Source organism: Petromyzon marinus, chromosome 38 (genome assembly GCF_048934315.1).
Source record: "Petromyzon marinus isolate PM22_M1 ecotype Great Lakes invasive population chromosome 38, UKy_Petmar_22M1.pri1.0, whole genome shotgun sequence".
Taxonomy (NCBI): Eukaryota; Metazoa; Chordata; class Hyperoartia; order Petromyzontiformes; family Petromyzontidae; genus Petromyzon; species Petromyzon marinus.
The window spans coordinates 7,297,718-7,313,383 of NC_133704.1; the positions used below are offsets into that span (position 1 = coordinate 7,297,718).

The window sequence follows — 15,666 nt, forward strand, 5'->3', positions numbered from 1 at the left end:
TCCGCCACGAGTCGGAATGCGACAATTCATCGATTCATCATCGATTTTAAAAGACGCACAAAAACCTCACCTGATTCATACGCTCACGACACGTGCATCGATCGATTGTTTCACAAGTAGGCAAAGGCGCTGCCCTGCAGCTGCTTGCTCATGCCCCTGCTACCGGAAGGGCCTTCAACTTCTCTGGAGCCCATAGAGAAGCCCTCTCCGAAGGGTACTTGGCCTACTCTTTCCTGCACGCTGGCCCGGGCGTCTTGAAGTTACCCACACTTCACCCCCGCCACGTGCGACCTGCTGATGGACTAACTGTGGTGTGACACTTCGTACTTCTGGGGTGGACAGAGTCGGGGTGGAGGGGCCGGAGTGGTGGTGGTGGGGGGGGGGGGGGATAACTACCGCGCCGGGAAATCGAAATGCAAGTCCCGTGTGCTAGCCATGACACCATGGCAGCGTCCCTGTTCACGAGTAATGCAAATCAAATGCTGATATTCCCAACACGTAAGTTATCATTTTATTAAATTACCATCGTTGTTTTGTATCTCTCCGTGTTCACTGCGTTTTCTTCTATGAACCCGCCACGTGTTCGTTTCACCCCCTCCCCACCACGCCATATCTCTCGTGCAGATGAGACATATTATCCCAGTCGACTCAGCTTTATATATTTTTTTAATAATTATATAGTGAAGAACCCCGCTGCGTGATGGTTTAGCCACACTGGATGTTGCAATCCTAGAGGATCGCTCGTTCGATTCGATTCCCCGGGGCGGCAGTTTGAAAACACCGGGCGAGTTTCTGCCGCCTCTGTCCACCCAGCGGTTACTAATGAGTAGAGCGACGAGTCCCGCCGGTCGACAAGAGATGGCACGTGGTGGGGTAACGTGTGGGTCCGCCCACCTCTTCTAACAACGTCTGGTCAATGTGGAAGAGTAGAGCAATTACCCTTGAGGGTTCGTCTCCTAGTTGTCGGGGGGGGGGGAGGGGGGGTGGGGCGGGGGGGGGGCTTCTGTCAGCTGTGGAGCGAACAAGCAATTGCAGGGCTGCCCCTTTATCTTTTACCCTCATCAGCCCGTACCCGTGAGTTGACAATGGTAGAGGCACGCGTCTGATGTATGTGTCTTGCGTCACCTCTGGCAGTTATTGGAGATTTAAGCACGAAAAATATATAGACGGAGCGGAAAAAATTGCCCCTCTGGGATCCCACTCGCCACGCTCGCTGTATCGTATTGACAGTGTGCCCATCTCGTTCTGCTGTTGCATTGCAGGCCGGCCCGGCGTGTCAGGGCGTCCCGGCCCCACCGGTGGACTGGGCCCTATGGGACCCCCTGGAGGAATAGGGGTCCCCGGCCCCCCCGGACTACCGGGTTCCCCCGGACCTCCTGGTCCCCCGAGTCCCACGTCGAGCAACCAGAACGTGGCTCTGGCCCGAGGAGAGAGTACGTGAGGCGGGAGACGCGGTCAATCGTTTGCGTTCGATATTCACGAATTCAACAAATTCATACAAGGAATGTTAGTCCCACGTGCGATCGAATAGATCACGCAGCTCATTGATCAACATCACGTGACTGTTCGGCAGGGAGCCGCCTCCCCCACGTGCACGATGACGTGGTACGGGCGGGGGATGTGGGGCCCATCGGCACCCCCGGACCCATCGGACTCCCAGGTACATCACCTGTCACCACAATCAACATCATCATCAGTCCATCACTGCTATCATCTTCTTCATCATTACCGCGCCACTGTTTTCAACACCGGTACCACCACCATCATCTTCGTTGTCGTCATCTGATGATTGTGATTATTCTTTGGGTCTTTCGGTAAAGCCACGTAGATATAAAAATAATTTAAAAAATACAAATATCATTTTTTTTATTCTATCTACGTGGCTTTACCGAAAGACCCAAAGAATATGAATTCCTGCAGTCGCGAAAGCTTTAAGTCAAGATCACATTGTGATTCTTATCCACCCCCCACCCAACTCTGCCTCTGTGTGCACAGGAGATCCCGGTCCCCAGGGCCCTCGTGGTTTCCCAGGGAGGGATGTGAGTGACCTTGACCCCTTCTCTCGGGGTTAGGGGGTGGGCGGGGGAGCGAGGGGCGCGGGGGGCGGGAGCACCGGGGAAGGGGGGGGTCATCGCCTGGACGCCTCGATTGGCTCCACCAGAACCCTCAAATATCAATTTTTAAAAATCTGCAGTAAATTACTCAAATTGGGTTTGCCCACAATAATAATAATAATGTCTGTTCTTCTACAAAGCGGTAGTTGCGTCCCTGAAGAACGCCGCGTTATGGGAAAAAAACGCCTTAAAATATAAAATAAAGAGTAAATCACATTCCACGACAGCACGTGAGATGCGTACGCGGGCTGAACAAAGACTGAGGCGTGTGGGTAGCATCTAGAAGCATCCAGCAGCATCCCGTCTTGCGCGCTGCTACGCCGAGGCAGCCGTACGACTACTCGCACGACGTGGTTCCGTTCACTCAATCCCGTTATATCCAATTCGCATCTGTTATGAACGCAAAAGTGTTCCCTAATACATTCTTATCCAATTCGCGTTATGAAAACACGCGTTATGGGAGAACAGACTGTATCATTTTATATAGCGTCATTCATGCCAAAGGCATCCCACAACGCTGTACGTTAATTATGCACAAGGATCAAATCTCATACACGCAGTTGGCTTCGACCAATAGCAGCAGCAGCATCGCCGCCTGCTGTGAGGGTTCGGTAGAACACTCCAGAACGAGAGTCTTGATTCTCAACAAGGGCTCTCCCTGGTGACCGAGCGTCTATCGTGCCCGCGAGAATAAGCGACCGCGCGTGCTGGTTCTTTCGCCTCTGTCAGGGTCTCCCAGGGCCGGAGGGAAGACCTGGGCAACTGGGACCCAGGGGGGAGAAAGGCGAGCTGGTGTGTAGTAGTAGTAGTAACCGCGACATACGGTCACCCAAACACATTCGTCCGTGACAGCGATTCCCCCCAAAGATGATAAAAATATATATTTACTGTGCTCGGGGACATTTCGGGCAATGGCTCTTCTATCTACGGCGACGCTTTTGCCAGTGCCGCATCGCAGTGGTGAACAATCTATAAAGAGGCTTTAACCTTTCTTGCAATAAAACAGGTTTTCAAATGTCCGAACGCCAAATTGATATCCCTATTACAAGGCATCAAGTGTGCATCGACAACACGCACTTGTGGCAAAAAAGCATGCAATCAAACATGCTCTCAAAATTTAAACGCGTTGTCTTCGAAACTGATTGTAAGGGCAGAGAATGGCAAAAAGGATGCCTTGTAATAGGTATCTAGTTGGTTCTAGATTTGAAGCTTTCGTGACTGCAAGGATTCATACGCTTTGGTTTTTTCGGTAAAGTCACGTAGGTAAAATAAAATAAATGAAACCAAACTAAATTAAATCACGACGTTTCGGAGGCAAGACAAGCTTCCGTCTTGTGTTGCCTCCGAAACGTCGTGATTTAATTGAGCTGTTTTCACTTATTTTATTTTACCTACGTGAATTTACCGAAAAAACCAAAGAGTATGTATATAGTTGGTGTTTGAACATTTTAACGCCTCCCGTTCTATTGCCAGAAAGGGTAAACACTCTTCTTATTTATTCATGAGTTGTGATACTGGCAAAAAACGTCCCACAGATGTAATTGCTCAAGCCGAGCTATTAACACTTGGATACTTGCATTGTCTTTTTTGCTGTTCGCCTTTTGGCGTCCTCTCTGATCTAACGCCGGTGAGACAGGGCCACGGAGAAGGCTGTCTCTGATGTAGACCTATCATTTTCAAAGCCAATGCATACATTATATCAGAGCATGTTTGTCTGCATGTGTTGTCACAAGTATGCGTGCTTAATGCAGACTAAATCCCTTGCAATTTGTCTGTATTTGGTGTTTGAACATCTTAACCCCTCCATGGCCTGCTACATGGCAGCAAGATCCTGCACAGACTTGTTCAGAGCATTAATTTTAGAATTGAAGCTTTCGTGACTGCAAGGATTCATACTCTTTGTTTTTTTTCGGTAAAGTCACGTAGGTAAAAAATAAATAAAATAAATGAAAAGTAAATTCAATCACGACGTTTTGGGGCGCAACACAAGCAGGGGCGGGGCCAGGGGGGGGGGGTGACAGGGGGGGTGACATTCTGCGTATAAGTGTACGACAGTCGGTCTGGTGGACTCCGTGCAACTGCATTGTCAGAGCGTGTCGCCAACCGATGGCGTCTAGTTCAACAGCCTGACTCTCTCTAAATCATTCTTGAAATTAACATTTGTTGAATGTCACCCCGGCCTGAAATCCTGGCACCGCCCCTGAACACAAGCGTCCTTCTTCAGGTGGGGGCGACCTAGCGAAAGCAGAGATGGTTGAGACACACTGAGACACATTTACGCGTTTGTGCTTTCGCTACGTTGTCCACACCTGAAGAAGGACGCTTGTGTAGCGCCAGAAACGTCGTGATTTTAATATAGTTTTCATTTTTTTAATTTATTTTTTAACCTACGTGACTTTTCCGAAAAAAAAAACACAAAGAGCATTGTTCAGAGCATGATCCCCCCCTTACTTTGCCGAGCAATATATTTCTGACCTGATATTTGTTCCTGACCCATGTGTTGTCTCCGTCAGTCTTCTCAGTGTAATGCCAAGCATGCCGCTTCTCTTCCTCGCATCTTTGGGCACTTTTCAACCCGTCGTCGCATTTATCGTTGTTCGTGTGCAGGTTTCTGACACCGATGAGCGTCGATTTGTATCATTATTATGACGCATTGTTTTTCACCAATTATGAATGGCCATTGGTATAATTATCATTGCCATAAATGATCAAAGTATTTTAAGATTCACAATGCTGGCTATGAGTATTGTAATGCTGATATGGGAGCCTCACATTACACACCCACGCGTGCGGTGAAGCTTCCCGGTAGATTTGTAAACGTGCTATGTTTCTTTCGGCCACCAGGGGGAGCGCGGAGAGCGGGGATCGCGTGGTCCCCAGGTAAAGAGGAAAGAAGAACCTCCCTTCTCTCGGCTTCAGTCTGTCTCTTACTCCTAACACGGCCTCATTCCAGCCGGGGTTTGTCTGAGTCAGTTAACCCTCACGCTGTGTCTGTGGATGCTACTACTACTAGTCACGTGCCACCTACTCCAGCCTAACAAGCGGTCTGAAAAATATGAACTGAGACTACTGTTGTACATTTAATGATCCCCCCCCCCATCACGATTCAATCCAACTCTCATTTGTATTGTTTATCTTTTTAAAAATCTCCTTTTAAATGTACTATTAGCACGTAATTTGAGTGGAAATTGTAACGGCCGGCGGTGAAAATAAAGTTTTTGGGTGGCTGGCTGACATGATATTTGCATTGATTAATGAAAAAGAAACCAACTTAAGACGCACGTCCACGAACCCGAGAATGCACACTCGCACAGCACGTGATCACATGAGTCCGTCACTTGCTCCACGAGCGGTGTCCTCGCCCCCTCTCGCTCGCTCGCTCTCTCGCCGAGTCCGGCTTCCAGAGGTGCAACGGTGTGGGCCGCGTTTGAACAACGCTTGCGGTGAATGGGGTTGCGAGAGAGCTAGAGAAAGAGAGAGAGCTTTGCTCTGTTAAGAAGCCTTAGCCACCGGCCAAATGTCTATGAGTATCGGCCAATTACAAAGCCTGTGACTACCGCTCATTGCGTTCTAGTCGGTGTTGCATTGTCAGATTTACAGTCGACGTTGTGTTCTCTCCTTGTGCAGGGTGACACTGGAGCGAAAGGAGGCAAGGGGGATTCCGTGAGTAGAACCTGGATTGTTTGTATAATTTTTTAATCCTTCGTTTGTCCAGGCAAGCCTTGCCGAGTCTCGAGACTGGTGTTTAGCAGAGTCCTGCCTGGGATGTTTGGCCAATCCGTTCTTTCAAATGCTATAGATGTCAGTGATGTTGGAAACACGAGTGCCGAGTGATGTTCCAAGCGTTCTTTGACGCACCATTTTGCAACACTGCACTGACCGGCATGGTGACATTTAATCAATGAACCCCCTCCCCCCACCATGACCGGCACTGCTTGTGGATTGACAAAGGGGGGGGGCTGTAAATTATGTCAATTTTACCTGTTTAACCAGGTGAGAACTGAAGAGGCAAGATTGACCTGAGTTTGCAAGAGTGCATTAGTATATATCATATATGTGTAGGGGTTTTTTTTTCCCCAAAGTATTTTATTATTAACAAAACGATAAACACATTATATGAAAGGGGGTTGACACCACCACAACCCACATATTACAGACTACGGTGCAATGGAAACATATCAAAATCTGCATGTTTCAAGAAACCCTACAACTCCCTGGTGTCTTCCTGAGTTCTGATAGCCCTGTAGGAGGAGGAGGAGGTGGAGGACCTAAATGCCCTCCTGAATGCTCTTAAGAATCCATGCCCACTGGAGGAGAGATAGTGACGGGGTTCCGTGTTTGGTGGTACGCCCTACAGCAGCAATCTTTGACAATTCATTGGCCCATTCCTGCGGCGTTTGGGCGAGCGTGGCTCTTCCCCAGTTGGCTATAATGGTGCGTTTTGTCAACATATGTGGTTTTAATGTCGTCTCCTTATTGGGCTCGTGTGACGACCCCTGCGGCAACCACATTCGCCGCAATGTTTTGGGCGTTTTTGTTTTTAAAAAAAACGATTCTTGAAAAGCAAAATCGGAACCCAGAATTGCGTCAGGGAAAGAGCACTGGAATCAATGACAGCCACCGCCTGAGACTTGGCTAGAATTGCAGCCACGTTGTCGTCGTACTGCACATTGAACTTCTTTTGCGCCGTGCGTAGCCAACCGTGCTCATCGAAAGGTGCGACTGAGATTGACGTGAAATAGGAATGCTGACTAAGATGTAACACTGTGATTCCCCCCTCGACAGTCCGACGGCTGGCAGGCCTTCCAGGAGCTACAGGCCGAGTTTCAGCTGCTGCTGCGTCGCGTGACACTACTGGAGGAGATGGTGTGGCCAGGTGAGGTCACCTCCTGATCACCTGTGAGTTCAGGCGAGATCACCTGCGAGTTTAGGTGAGGCTACCTGTGAGTTCAGGCGAGATCAGTGAGTTCAGGTGAGATCACTTTGTGCCTTCGGGAGAGATCACCTGTGAGTTCAGGTTAGATCACCTGTGAGTTTAGGTGAGGCTACCTGCGAGTTCAGGTCACTTGTTTTTTTTTAATGAATGTATTTCTAATAAGAGAACGCACACGCAGTGGCACCTGCGTGGAATACCCTCACCTTACCCCTGCAACATCAGCTCCATTCCCAGCCCCTGTCCCTCCACCCATTCCATCGCCTTCCTCACTGAACACCGTCGGATTGCATCTTAAAGCGCCCTCCAAGAGGGCGCTTTGTCAATGCGAAATAATAGAATAGAATTTGATCGCCGATGCATCGTGAGGCGGGAGCGCCCCCTGGTGGCAGCGGGCGAGCATCGCTGGCTGCGATTTCAGCGAGACGGTGGCCGTGGCGTGCGAAATTGGCGGTGGCAGATCGCGGGGGAGGCCTTCGTCCATCTCAGCGGGGGATAAAATCCACGAGGGGCCAGCGATGACGACGGGCCCTAGCACAAGGTTCCCCGAGCGCCAGTCCTCACAATCGTGCCCGCTGCACGCTGACGGTCGCCAAACGCGTACCACGTGACGTGGCGAACGCCGATTCTCACGAGGAACTAAGAATCAGAATATGTATTCGTACTGGAGGAATCCGAGGGGCTGCGAAGATCGTTTTCACAGATGTCCGACTCTCAGGGTCACGTGGGACACGCGAGTGCTGTACACACGTACACGCACGACATCTCTCAATTTTAATCGGAGCTACCCTCTTACGTGCACGTGGGGCACGTTTAGTAATCATCGGGTGCGCGCGGTGTGCGCCGATTTAATTCGTATTTGAACGGCGGCGGTCGTGCATGCAGGAGAGATTACCCGTGAGCGATGACCACACCGGATTGTTGGGAAAACCTTCATCGAGCAGAAGGGAGGTGGGTACGGTGGGATCTATGACATTGCCTGCAAATGACCTTTTGACCTTGCCAAATCCCCCATCTCTTCCTTCTTGCCCCCCCCCTCCGCCACCGGGACATCCAGAGCCACTCCCGGCCGGTGAGGCAGAAGGTGGAGTCGACGCTGGTCGGCTCCTGGAGCTCAGGAGGAGGAGGGTGGCTCCACGCACGCCCGGACAAGCGACCTCGGTGGCCTGAACCGCGCGCCGCGTCGTGACCAAAACACAAAATAAAAACTGGAATGGCCACGGCAGGCCCGGTACTGGAGCTTGCTCTACGGGTTAGGGTTGCCACCTGTCCTGGTTTTCCCAGGATTATCCTCATTTTTGGAGGTAGCTGCTGTCCTTGGGAAATATGTAAACCTTCCCAGGATATCAAAAGTCTCAGTTCCGTAGTTACAGTACGAATAATAATAATAATAATAGTGGTACACCGGGCAAGGCAATGCATTTACATGTGGTTCTCCCCTCTCGCGGTATTGTGAGATATTCTTCTTATTCCCATTACACATCCCTTTTTTTTTGGACCTCAGAGGTGGCAACCCTAGCTATGGGGCAGGGGTGGCAGTGGAGGAGGGGTTTGGGAAGTGGTGGGGAAGGTGAAATTGACAGCTGTATGCTCTTAGCGGAGGATGGGAGGGATGTACACCACATCCATCATACCTCTCACTATGGCTCTGGCTACTACTACGAGTCACGTGCTACCCTACTGCACTCTACCAGCGACTCGGACAAACTGGGCCCATGGCTGTAAAACTCTCCCCACTTGGCCCGAAGTCCTGCCTCTAAACGGGGGAAGACGCACGGAGTAAGGGGGCAATGCTGCTCTTTAGTCGAAAGGCAGAAACCCGATTGAATAAAAAAAAGATGGGGGCGTGGGAGAATGAGATTTTCAATTAAGGGTAGGAACAAGCAGACCAACATGAGCAGAAGGTTGATAAAAGTGGCTGTCTTCTGTCAACCTCTTCCGTATTGCTACCAACAAATGTCAACTGGATGAAGTGTGTACAGTGACTCCGCTACTTACGAACTTTCAGAGACACGAACAAACTTGTCCAGTTGCCTGTTCGGCCTGAGAATCGTAAGTTCAACCGCCACGCAATAGATGGTGGTGATAGCATCTGTATCTACAGAACATGAGGAGCCAGTAGCATCCACATCTACAGGACATTATACAACTTTTTAAGCCATTTCTCGTGTTTAGAGTACACGCCGTAAGAACAAGTTTGGAATAAACAGGAGTAAAGTTGGAACTACCGAACAATTCGACTTACGAACAGAACTCTGTAACCTAACTCGTTCGTAAGTAGAGGAGTTCCTGTAAATGCTTGGTCCACGGCCTTCAAAGGCGTTCGTCAACAGCACTTGCCCCTATAGTCTGTTAAGGCTGTAAGGGGGGATGTTTTCCTGTCTTTTATCTCCCTGCTCATTTCTCTCTTGATGGTCCCGCGCCAGTCGTGGAAATTCCACATTCCTATGACAAGGGCCGGTCTGTCCACAGGATAACCCTAATGCTAAGCCGGTCTTGCCTCGCCTTGCAGAGATAATACGGTTAAGGGCAGAAATGCCAAACGCGTGCAGTGATCCCGCCATTATGTCCCCTCACAGGTGATCTCTCCCGAAGGCACAAAGTTATCTCACCTGAACTCACTGATCTCGCCTGAACTCACAGGTAGCCTCACCTAAACTCGCAGGTGATCCCAGATCATCTCCACTGCCATTCCCTGACCAGCGGTGGAAATCCCACGTTTCCATGGCAGGGGTCAGTCTCTCCATGGGACGGTCACTTGTTCACATCCCACAAAGCGGTACCCATTTGATCACCCCCTAGATAGGTCGTCCACAGGATGCCGCCGTGGCAGTGATGATGGTCGACGCTCGTGTTGGCAACACAGTTAACGGTGCAACGTCGCGTGTCTGACCCCCTTATCCATCCTGTCCGATTAACCGCCCACGCCGAGTGGAGGATTTTTTTTTTTATCAGCGTGGTGTCACTGACATGTTCGATCTTGTTCGTCTCTAGTTCCCGTTCTCTCTTCGTGTTCAGACGATGTAGCCGAATGAGATCTCTCCACCCCCTCCCTGTCTCACGCCAGCTTCACGGCTTCCTTCACCCCTGTGTCGCCCTTTTTTGTTCTGAATTGTTATTTAATTTCCGTCAAATCAGCGCATCGTTGCTCTCCCTCCGTTGCTTTACATATCGGGTGCCGCGGTGGCTCGGAGATGTTAACTCCCTCGCCGGGTATACAGGAGGTAGTGTGTTCGACCCTCGACCCTGACGCCTGCTGTATATTTGGAGTTTTCATGTCTCTCTCCCCGTGGTCGCGTGGATTTTTCTCCGGGCACTCCAGGGCTTCCCTTCACGTTTAGAGACATGCCTTTTTAGAGTAAATGGCTGCTGTACATTTCCACATCATAATCCACTTCGTTGAGCTTTCATTTTTGGCCAGGACGCTTCTGAAAAAGAGCTATATATCTCAATGGGCCTTACCCGGTAAAATACAAATTTTAGTTTTGAGTTCCGTGCGCGTGCTTGTGCGCGTGCGTGTGTGAACGATATGGAGCGGTTAGCACACTACGCTACGAACCCGGTGACCCGAGTTCGATTCCCGTTCACAGCCAACACCAGTGACGATTATTTGAACCGGTCCTGGGCCTTCCCTAGGTCGATTCAGCCTGAAATTAGTACCTGGTGTGGGGTGTACACATCGCAACTAGGGAGACAAAGGCGGTAGGGCGTGGTATTGGCCACCCACCCCCTCGTGTACCGTTCCGGCCTTTTTAGATGCTCGCTAACAGCACTTGCCCCAACAGTCCGTCAAGGCTACGCGCGGGGTCTTTGTCTTTGTAGTGTAACGCCAAGTGCGGTATCCTTTCCAGATCCATTCCAAACCACCGGAGTCGTCTCTCTCTTGGATCAGTGTCACCCCATGCCCCAGTCGTTTTCTCATTGTGCCGCGCCTCATTGCTCCTGAAGTCTAGGACCCTCTCCTGTGTATTCTTAGTGAGCTCATTCCGGCAGTCGCTAAATTTTTTGTTCATCGGATTGTCTCGATGCTCCAGCATTCGGAGCCCCACGTATAGGTTCATATACACCTTGGCTTGTGTTGCCGCGTAAATATATTCTAGTTGGCTTTATATCTTGCTGAGATTGTTGCTAAGGTAAGACGTTCACAAATCTGACATTTTCGCGCGCAATAATGCATTGTTATCAATCTCGCGCATGTCCGCTCACTTCTAAAGCACAGTCGAGCGTCTCCCCGTGTTTAAAGACGTGCGGGGAAACAACCTTCATTATCTCGTTGATGTTCACGATCTTTCAATACCTCAAGTGCCCCAGCAAAGTCAGATATGCGACGTTGTGCCGTATAGCAACTGGGAAGTGAATTTAATGTGCATCAAGCAGTATAGGAACGTGTGTTTTTTTGATAAATACAATTTCTTGGTGCTCATAATATTTTTGTACAATAATATTTTTACACGTTGATTTTTGTTTCAATGTTTGTTTTAACTTGAAGCTACGGAGCTGCGCATTTATTTAAATTTGAATGCCGCTTCGTGTGCGAGACATCGGCGTTAAACGAAAATGCAACAGCAACAACAAAAACGACTTCGTTTCAAAGCATTTACGCATTCATCCCGTCTTGTAACGATGATTCGATATATTACCAAACTCGCGTACAAAGTTGTATTGCTGATAGGGACTTGCTCTATTACAAACTGGCCTTATGGATTAAAGGGCTTGCCCTATTACAAACTGGCCTTATTGATAAAAGGGCTTGCCCTATTACAAACTGGCCTTATTGATAAAAGTGCTTGACCTATTACAAACTGGCCTTATTGATAAAAGGGGTTGCCAAAAAATTGCGCGACTCCATCCAGTACAAAAGGACTCTTGGTGCCATGTGAGGGAGATATTTATTTATATTTATTGCTATAAATACCTCCAAAGGCAACCGCGTATTGAAAAGTGCTACATAATCCATGCTCATGCATAATTTTCCCCAAGTAGTTTAAATGTAATTACCGAAATAACATCGATCCACGGTAATCTGGCAGCAGCTCAAGTATGTACCTGTAAATATAAAACTGGCCTTTCGTGGTGGCCCAATGGCCCAGAGGTCAGAGACGGACCAGCCAGTATCGCTGAGAACCTGGGTTCGAGTCCGGGTTTCAGCCACCCGTGATTCAATCTGCTTCCGAAGTGTAGAGAGTGCATGTACACGCGCACAATACATAGCATCCCCAGCGTGTGCCACCCTCCTACCAACATTGAATGGGATCAGAGTCAGAATATTTAGTTATACTGGAGGAATCCAATGAGTTTTAAAGCTCTGTTTCACAGATGTCCAGTCGGAGCGGGTCAGACAGTTACAACAACCAACAATACAAAAAAACACGATAGGAGTGCACAGTACAAGGTAAACAAATCACTTTTTTAAAATATACAAATAAAACTAAACAATACTCTGTGGTTCTTTCGGTAAAGTCACGTAGGTATAAAAAAATAGATCACGACGTTTTGATCGCAACACAAGCAACCGTCATCAGGTGTGAAACAAACACAGCAGGAGGACAGGACTGCTGACGGTCGAAACATCGTGATCTATTATTTTTTATACCTACAGTGACTTTACCGAAAGAACCAAAGAGTATGGATTCCTGCAGTCACGAATGCTTCACACCAAGATTCAAACTAAACAATGTTTATCTTATTCATATTCTTAGTTTTTTCGGTAAAGTCACGTTGAAGAGAAACAACAAAATAACAAAATATATATAAAACAATAAAAAATTCTCACGACGTTTCGACCATAACTCAAACGGTCATCATCAGGTGTGTCGGTTTGCATAAATTTATTTTGAAAACGGCATATTTATTTATATATATAAAAATAACGTTTGCGTCACGCGCAACGATGGCAGTTTGCCAGGACTAGTCCATCTATTTTTTGAAAAGAGGAGGGGGGAGACGAAATTTGTTTTTATGTATGCTGTCTGAAAGGCACTGTAAGCGTGAACAATCAATCAAGAACTGAAATGATTTATCAAATCTTTCCAATGATTGCTAAGATAGAATCCATCTTCTCGGTTGAAATTGTCTCTGTGTTTGTATATGTGGATAGCCTCATGAACGAATCTCTCATGGAAGCCAGATGGCTTACAAAGAACCTCCGTCTTGGAAAAGTCAATGGCATGTGAGCCTACTGAATTAGAACAATGATCTGCTACGGCCGAGGTGTTGGTCCTACCGTGTTTAAGGTCTGCTTTATGTTCACGAATGCGGTCCGAGATATGGCGTTTGGTTTCTCCAATGTAACTACTACCACAGAGGCAACTTAGTTTGTAGACACCAGGGTATTGTATGTCCGGAATCACATCTTTTACAGACGGAACCAGATCACGGATTTTATGTAATGTGTTGAAACGGACCTGGATCTTGTGTTTATTCAAGATTTTGGAGATCTTTTTTGTGATCCCAGCAATGTAGGGTAAAGTGATGGTTTTGAAAGGCTCCTCAAGAGGGTTCTTCTTCATGGTTTGAGTGATAGCTTTGCGGATTGTATAGTCGGAGTAACCATTAGCCCTAAGAGCTTGGTGTACGTGCTTGAGTTCACTGCTTATGTGTTCCTGGTCGGATATGCATTGGGCTCTATGATACAGAGTCTTGATGAGAGAATTCTTCTGTGATGGATGGTGGTGGGAATCCGGTTTCAGATAAGCATCCGTATGGGTAGCTTTCCTGTAGACAGAGTGGCTCATTGAACCATCAGGTCTCTTTTTAATTAGGACATCCAAAAAAGGTATCTTGCCATCTATTTCGACTTCCATGGTAAATCTGATGGCTGGGTGTATGGAATTGATGTGGTCGAAGAATTTGTCTAGAGCAGGCCGGCCATGTGGCCAGATGACAAAAGTGTCATCCACGTACCTCTTCCATAAGGTTGGGCGCAGAGTGGCAGTCTGGATGGCGTCAGTCTCAAATTTCTCCATGAAAATGTTAGCTATAACTGGAGAAAGGGGGGAGCCCATTGGGGTGCCCTCAGTTTGTTTGTAGAAAGTTCCATTCCAAGTGAAGTATGTATTGGTTAAACAGTGTCTCACCAGGGGGGGTACCTCAGTGTTTAGTCCTTGATGAACCAAGTCTTCAATGATTGCAATGGTGTCAGGTACAGGAACCTTGGTGAATAAGGAAACTACATCAAAACTGACAAGCAGGTCGTCTGGGGACAGGGAAATACCCTTGATTGTTGATACCAGGTGAGTAGAATTTTGTACCGCAGAGGTGGTCTTTCCAGTGAAAGGACGCAGGATTTCAGACAAAAAACGAGCTAGTTTGTAGGTGGGGGAGCTGATAGTAGAGACTATGGGACGAAGAGGTGTATCAACTTTATGTATTTTTGGTAAGCCGTATAATCTTGGTGGCCTGGCAACAGAAGGTTTCAACGAAAACTGTTTAGATTGATCAATTAATGCGGTTGAATCAGAAATTATTTTGTTGGTTTGTGTGACGAGGCTGTTGGTGGGATCTCTTTTTATTTTTGTATAACTACCATCGTCGAGTAATTCTTTAATTTTGTTGTTGTATTCTATTTTATCCATGATAACAGTAGCATTGCCTTTGTCAGCTGAGAGAACTACAATATCATTCCTCTTTTTTAATTTATATAATTCAAAACGCTCATCTTTGCTGAGGTTGCTAGCTGGCATCTTAGCGTTTTTGAGGGTTGCAGCGATTTCAGATCTTGCTACGTCTGCAGCGATGTGACCCAGGCCCCTGAGAGCAACGTCTACTTGGGCAATTATATCATTAACTGGTATGTGTTTAGGTGTGACTGCAAAGTTTAGACCTTTAGCTAAAACGGATTTCAGACCATCGGAAATAGAACTGTTACTGCGATTAATTACGACTTTATTAACGTCTGTTTATCTTACCAGGTAAAGCCCACTGAGCTATTAACTTCTTTTTCAGAAACGACCTGGCCTTGAATGATCGCTCGACAAAGTGGCTTATCACGTGGTAATGTACTGGAGCAAGATAAGACAAGAGTCTCCCTGTATTTTTTTTACGATCATGAAAACTAGCGTGGGACTGCATGGCTGTGTCTATCTCAACATAACCGCTGGTTCTTTTAGGTTGTTGTACTTGCATTTTCCTTGAAGGTCATAATTTCTTGGTTAATTACGACTCGTTTGTGAGCTCTGTGATCATTGTTGCTGTTATTGTAGACTTTGAATTAAAGTTTTGTTTTTTGGGTTTGTGTTTCTTTTTCTAATCAATTACCATGACCTCCACTGGATTTTTGCACCGTTTTTCGTGAGGTTGATTTCACTTGTTGAAAAAACAAGCACATACGTCAGTGGTGCAATGGTAAACGCAAAGGACTTGCAATCCAGAGGTGGCGGGTTCGATTTTGATCTCTCGGCGCGGCGGCCAAAAAAATAAATGTGGAAAGTTTTTTTTTTTAATTCCCCTCCACCGCCCACCTCTGTCCACCCACCCACCACAGTTAAGTTCGATGGGCAGGTCTCGCGTGTGGTGGGGTGAAATGTGGGCACTCTCACTTGTTCCAAGACGTCCGGCCAGTGTGGGAGAGTAGACCAACTTGCCCTCTAGATCGGCTCTCGTGTGGAGTGCTCCCTGTAG

General features: G+C 47.7%; 1 protein-coding gene across 1 annotated transcript in view; it reads left to right on the forward strand.

Annotated features, from left to right (window-relative positions):
• Positions 1 to 15,276, forward strand: part of LOC116950185 (uncharacterized) — a 127,134-nt gene extending 111,858 nt beyond the window's left edge. The window contains exons 8-15 of the mRNA XM_032967750.2: positions 1,263 to 1,433; positions 1,574 to 1,660; positions 1,996 to 2,039; positions 2,844 to 2,906; positions 4,959 to 4,994; positions 5,742 to 5,777; positions 6,900 to 6,990; positions 8,105 to 15,276. Of these exons, the coding sequence (XP_032823641.1) occupies positions 1,263 to 1,433; positions 1,574 to 1,660; positions 1,996 to 2,039; positions 2,844 to 2,906; positions 4,959 to 4,994; positions 5,742 to 5,777; positions 6,900 to 6,990; positions 8,105 to 8,217 (641 nt within the window). The 3' untranslated portion in view covers positions 8,218 to 15,276. The remainder of the gene's footprint in view (positions 1 to 1,262; positions 1,434 to 1,573; positions 1,661 to 1,995; positions 2,040 to 2,843; positions 2,907 to 4,958; positions 4,995 to 5,741; positions 5,778 to 6,899; positions 6,991 to 8,104) is intronic.
• Positions 15,277 to 15,666: the final 390 nt, after the last annotated feature.